Source organism: Buceros rhinoceros, unplaced genomic scaffold (genome assembly GCF_000710305.1).
Source record: "Buceros rhinoceros silvestris isolate BGI_N320 unplaced genomic scaffold, ASM71030v1 scaffold32705, whole genome shotgun sequence".
NCBI lineage: Eukaryota > Metazoa > Chordata > Aves > Bucerotiformes > Bucerotidae > Buceros > Buceros rhinoceros.
Window position 1 is genome coordinate 3980 of NW_010415130.1, and position 6236 is coordinate 10215.

The following is a 6236-nucleotide window of genomic DNA, read 5'->3' on the forward strand; positions in this document are numbered from 1 at the left end:
GGAGGTGTAGTGGCGGGTGCTGGAGCCTGCGGGGAGCAGAGGCTCAGTTGGGCTGTGCACTCATCCATGCAGTGGCCCAGCAGCCTGAAGCTCCCACACAGCCCTGTCCTGCTTCCAGGTGAGGAGCAAAGGGCTCCCAGGTCTCCTTTACTGGTGTGAGCTCCTCGCTGAAGGAGCTTGTCCTCGAGAGCCCAGGACTTCGAGCAGACAGTGGTGGGCTCTGCTGCTGTCTCCCAGCTGTGCCCATCCCCTGACGTGTGCAGAGATCAGCTCGCTGGTCAGGACACCTTCCGGGTTGTCAGCCATCGCACCAAAGCATGAATCCAACTGACTAGTTTTGTCCCCACGTTGCCAGATAAAACAACCGAAAACGTTCTGTCGGCTGCTCCCGTGTCTTAACTAGTTTCTGTGCTACTGAGTAATCCTGTTAGTGCCCCAGAGGGACCTTTTTCCCCTGCTCCAGCTGTTAGCTGTGGCTGCTGGACTGCAGGACCTGCTCCTTCGTTAACTGGAGATGAAAAGGTCCGTTTCCTTCTCTCTTGTTTTCCGTTGTTGTTATGCTGGGCACTGGAACATCGGGCAGTAACCCAGGAATTAGACAATTTCCTTAAGCTACGTCATTAAAAGACATTGCATCTAGGTCCCCCAATTATTTGATTAATAATCGTGCTGAAGTCACAGCGAGCAGAGTGAGAACCTCTGGACTCTTCCCAGTACGAGGGGTCATACAGTGCACGCAGCCCATTAAAACTGTGACGCGAGGAGGGTTTGTACGGGGTTTGGAACCTCACTGTCTGTGTGACAGGGACCGGTTTGGTCCCAGCTGACGGCACAGGGACTGGGGGTGGTTTGACTCGGTTTGTACAGTGGGGTTTTGGGGGAGGGCGTGGTGAACCCACCCCATCAGTGTCTAAGGGTCCTGCCCCTGGGAGGGAGCGATTTAAGGGATGGGTGGTCTGGTTCTGGTTCTTTGTGGCAGTGTTGGCTGCTCTCTCTCGAGACTGATGCACTGATGTTAAAATGCTTCAGCACACACTGCTGTGGGACGGGACCCTGCTCTTGCAGAGGGTCCTGATCTGCTCTCAGCAGTATGGGATTTTCCTTAAACCCAGTCCCAAAACGCTGCTCCTAGCCCCGTGCCTCGTGGATGCCGCTCGTTCTGCAGGAGACTTGCACCGGGAAGTGCTGCCCTTCTGACCCGTTTCCTCACTCTGAGTGGGGGTACACAATGTGCAGAAAAGGGGACAACCTTCCTGCTTTTCCAGCAGCTGTCCCTGGTTTTCTTCCCTTGGCTCTGGGATCTTCCTTCGACCCAACTGTCCCTCATTCCAGAGGAACACCATGCTGCCGAGGGCCCCCGAGCGTTTGGTGGGGCTCCACTGCCCTCACTGCCTCACCGTGCAGCAGGAACCGAGGAGGGAGATCTGGGTAGACAGAGGGTAGAGTGGCACAGCGTTGTTCTTCACAGCCCAGTACTCGTGGGTAATATCAGTGTTTTACTTGTTTGCGGTAGGGCTGGGACACCTCCACTCGCTCAGCGCCGAGACGACTCATACCGAAAGTGCTGGCTAGCCAGTGAGCGTACTGTCAGCGCGGGTCCCAGCGCCCAGCAGTGACGCTATGTCATGTTTTGGTTCGGTTCCCATGTCCCAGACGTTCCTTGTGCATCGTTCAGTTGATCTGCCTGGGTACTGGTAAAGAAAACCAGCTTGGGTCAACAGATGTGTAACACCTGCAATGTCTGAGGGTCAAGCTAAGGAAGAAAGGTTGGTCCAGGTGACCGTTGAGGTCCCTTCCAACCTGGTGTTCTGTGACTCACTTGGTAGAGGTAAATAGATGCGATTCTAGAGTGTCCATCTTAAATCCTAATTTTCTCCTTGTTGATGGGGCCTGGTGAGCTATGGAGTAGCACTGAATTTGAGTTGAGTTAGTTCGTTTATTTTTTAAGGGGCCAAATATAAATTGTAAAAAGGAACAAACTTGCAGTGGGGATTTGATAAGAGCAAAATTCAATGTATTCTTCTTTGCCTTTTGCAGAAGTTGCTCTGTTCAAGTCCAAACTTTAAGCATTAACTCTTACTGTGTTTAAAAATCGCTTCCAGCGGGGAGGACTCTGCTGTGGCTCTTTGCTGACTTGGGTGAGTTAAAGGTTCTGTTAGAACCAGGCCAGCCAGCACCACAGGGCACGGGTTAAAAAGAAGGTGTTTCTTTCTGCTCTGAAGGTTTGTCTCCATCACAAGACACCTTTTGAGATCTCTGAGGGTTGTGTTTGTCTTGCTGTGCAGGGCCATGCGTCTGGGGCACTGTGGGGAGTGACCTCCTAGAGCCCTTTTATCCTCTCAGGAGGTAGCAGGAGCTTCAGGCCTGTTCTAAGCCAAACTGAACAACAGACTCCTCAAGCCACACTTTTGGTGCATCCCACGTTATCGTAATCAAGAATAATCCAGAACCACAGCATCAGGTGTATCTCATTTCGCATTACAGAGTCCTCGACCTTTCGACCCTCCAGCCTTCTCCAGGGCGGTGACTCCTGTCTCCTGAGACGTTGGAAAACCTAGTTTGGAAGAAGAGTAACGATACAGTTGATGCTGAACTACGTGAGTCCTCAGATTATTTTGTTTACGATAACGCGGTTCGCACCAGCCTGAGCTGCCGTGCAGTGAGCTTTCTCCGTGGAAGCATTACTCATACGTTTCCAGCAGGGATGATGGTGTCGCAAGGAGCGGAGAAATTTATAAGGCACAATCAAATATGAGGTCAGGGATATGGAATGAACAGAACAGGAAGCACATGGGGCTTGGGACTTTGTTCTGTCCAACTAGCTGGAACTGGTGACACTTCTCGGGGTTGGGATAGCTGGAGGAAGTTGGTAGCACAGGGAAGCAGAGTGCTGGAGAGTCTCGTCTTGTCTCTTGCTATCTCTGATCTAGGTGGCAGGTACTGCTGGGTGAATGAATGCAGTGAGATCACACTTGAGTCCACAGAGGGCGGGACTGCCAGAGGGTAAACTCCATTCAGAGGCCGGTGATTTACCAGTCTCTGTGTGGTGAAACACTGGGACCTCTTAGAAACAAATCAGTGCAACCCAGAAATATCTTCCCCGTCTGCTGTAGTAACCTCATGGGGGAGGCTGCCGGGGCTTGCTTTGGACTTGCTCAGAGTAAGACAATTGATCTGGGCTCGGTTCCTCCTCTCCCCCACATACATCCCCCAAAATGAAAACCTTTGTGGTGTTAGAGCAGGAGCATTTAATGTCTAGATATTTGTGAAAGTCTTTGAAACTGCTTTCCAAGAGGTGAAGGTGACGAGGAGGTGTGTTGGGACCAACGCTTAGTTCAGCAAAGTTGCAAAGGGCAGCCCAGCCGTGAACAGGAGCTTCTGCTAAACTGAAACCAGACTTTCCTTTGGGGAAGAAGTGTTTTAGTCACAAAGGCTTGAATTTATAAGTAGGAGTTAGTCAAGCCTGTAGTTGTTTGTGCTGAACTGTAGTGATGTGTGACCCTTGGATAAATACTGGGCTGCAGAGCGTGAGAGTCACATCTCAGAGATGAAGTTGCTCGTTGTGTGGAGCGGTAGTGCAGCAGATCAAAAGCAGAGGCACCACCGTGCCTCGTGCCCTGGAGTAGCCTTCACAGGCGGATGGCAGTGTGTTCACTCTGAACAGAGCTGGGCTTCTGCATGTGGAGCCTGAAGCGATACAGTTCTGTGGGGGGACTCCAGATTTCAGGTGCATTGAGCATGAGCATTATAAAAAGGTTGGAGCTGGAGAGGTGCAAAGGAGAGGGGGAGCTTTACTTCTAGACTAAAAATACGTTTGTTTTTTTTTAAATTGTGGTTCGGTTCAGTGACTCCCACGGTAAGCAGCATGGTTTAGTCTTCTGTGCCCTTGCTGGAAAAGGCAAAAGATATTGTTCCTGTTTACAGTCAGTTAGTTCTGAGTGTTCTCAGCTGTTTGCGGAACAGGCGTGAGCTGGCTGCGGTGCCTGGTGGGATGTTCTCTGTGAGGGAACCCTCAGCAGCAGACATCCATCCCGCAGGATAACCTGGGCAGTTTCTTTCGAAGTTTTTTGGAATATGTTAATTTGCAAACTCGTTTTTGCTGTAAAACGAGCTTTAATTATTTTGACTTGTTCCCACTCTGTGTCTCAAACAACTGTTCTAGGAAATGTTGCTTTGAATAATGAGGCTGATTTATACCTTCAAAAGTGCATTAAGCCTCCAAACCCCAGCCGGGCTGTCGGCAACGAGCCGTGGCTTTTCGGTGGGAACACAAGTGGGCAGAGACACGAGTGCATCAGCAGGTGAAAGGCTTCCAGTACGAAATGAGGGATGGTAGGAGAAATTAACTCAGTTCCTCATCAGGTGTGATCTTCTCTCTCTTTCAAGAGCCGAGGATGAAGCGGCGAGCATCAGACAGAGGAGCTGGGGAAACATCCACTAAGGCGAAAGCTCTTTGTACAGGGATTTCTGGAAACAATGCCAAGAGAGCGGGCCCTTTCATACTCGGTAAGAAGGGAGGGTTTTCTTCTTCTTGGCTTTTCAAGGTAGCTGCTGATTGCAAAACTGAAATAAGAGGCACTATAAAATGAGGCAGAGCAGATGTAATTCAGCGTCTTGCCTCAGAGCACAGTTCACTTGATGCCGCAGAGCGGCAGCTCTCGGAGCTCCTGCAGCAAGCAGGGCTGGAGAGATTGGAGCACGGACACAGCAAGGCAGGCTTGGCTCTGGCGATGAGGATGTGCCCTTGCTTTTACCCTTTCTCTTTGTTCTTAACCTCTGTTAAAGACCAAAGTCTTTTGGGGGGATCTTTGGTTAGAGCTCTGGAGAGGTGTTCAGCCCTGCTTGCCTGGAACCTGCTGCCAGATCAGCATGTGGGCAAGTTAATAACATGCTAGTGGTCATTGTGAGCGGCATGTGCCAAGGCAAGAGCACTCTGCCAGCTTTAGGAGTTGCTAGAGTAGTTGTTAGTTCGGAACTAGTTACATAAACTGTCAAAACCACGATGGGCTTCACGGCAGGAACCAGTGGATAATCAGTGGGAAGCTGACTGAGGAGTGGGGACGGTGCGTTAACCTGAAACTGGGACAGATCTACAGCCCTGAGCCGTCCCTGCAGAGGTGGCAGCTGGCGTCAGAGGTGTGGTGAGAGCAGTTGCCAGGGTGTTGCTGGTGAACGTAAAAGCCGTACGGTTCAGGCATGCAGAAATTTGAATTTCTGTGCAGAGCTGTGCCATGTGGGGGCTTCGGTTGCACGTTTCTCCTGGGAACAAATGAAACATGGGCCAGGAAGGTTCCAGACTTCAGTGCCGGTTTTTTTCTTTAGATGGTAATTTGTGGAAACACACTTCATCTGCTGAAAAAAAAGGAACTTAGTTTAAACGAATGTAAACTGCATGACACTTGCACACTGATGTAACCCCGCATTAGTCATTGCTGCTTAAAGGAAAACAAGTCTGTTTCTGCTTTGTGCTGTTAGGTCCCCGTTTAGGTAACTCCCCCGTGCCAAGTATTGTGCAGTGTTTGGCAAGAAAGGACGGGACCGATGACTTTTACCAGCTGAAGGTAAGCAAGCTGTAGAACTTGCAGATCTTCAGGGCTCTCCGGCTCTTGTGACAGCAGCCCTCGCAGCAGTGCGTGGTGTGGGCTGGTCCGCTGCTCTCGGAAGCAGCTGCTGGAAGTTCCCCTCGGCATGGCAGTTCTGCCAGGCGTAGATCTGGTGTCAAGATTAGCCCAGAGACGAGGCCCCTGCGCCTGCCATGCTGCTCTCCTGTGAAATGGGGGCAGATCAGTGGGAAAAATCACTTGGGAAATTCGCAGAAAGACAGCTGAGCAGCTTTTCTGAGATGACCGAGCTTGTGCTTGGCACAGACGTTTGTTCAGACAGGTTTGTGGCCAGTCTGCAAACATCAGAGCAGGTACACCAGCTGTTAAACACACGTGGATACCTAAAAGGTGAGAGGGTTGGGTGTGTTTGGGTCTTTCTGGGAACTGTGAAGGTATTTTCCCTTTTCCTGAAGATCCTCACCTTAGAAGAAAGGGGTGATAAAGGAATAGAAACCCAGGAGGAACGCCAGGGCAAGATGCTGCTGCACACGGAGTATTCTCTGCTTTCCCTGCTCCACAACCAGGAAGGAGTGGTGCATCATCACGGACTCTTCCAGGTACGGCTGGTCACCGTCCAGGCCCAGGGAGTGCCAGTCATTGCATCGGCTCGAGCTGCTTCTGTTTGATGTACAG

At 50.9% G+C, this 6236-nt stretch overlaps 1 protein-coding gene across 2 annotated transcripts in view; it reads left to right on the forward strand.

The window, feature by feature from the left end:
• The first annotated feature begins 2484 nt into the window (after positions 1–2484).
• Positions 2485–6236, forward strand: part of STK40 (serine/threonine kinase 40) — a 14676-nt gene continuing 10924 nt past the window's right edge. Inside the window, exons 1-4 of one of the 2 annotated variants that reach the window (XM_010137314.1) lie at positions 2485–2597; positions 4387–4506; positions 5476–5561; positions 6017–6160. In XM_010137314.1, the coding sequence (XP_010135616.1) occupies positions 4395–4506; positions 5476–5561; positions 6017–6160 (342 nt within the window). In that variant the 5' untranslated portion in view covers positions 2485–2597; positions 4387–4394. Of the gene's footprint in view, positions 2598–4386; positions 4507–5451; positions 5562–6016; positions 6161–6236 lie in introns of those variants that run through there. The other variant, XM_010137313.1, reaches the window with a different exon arrangement.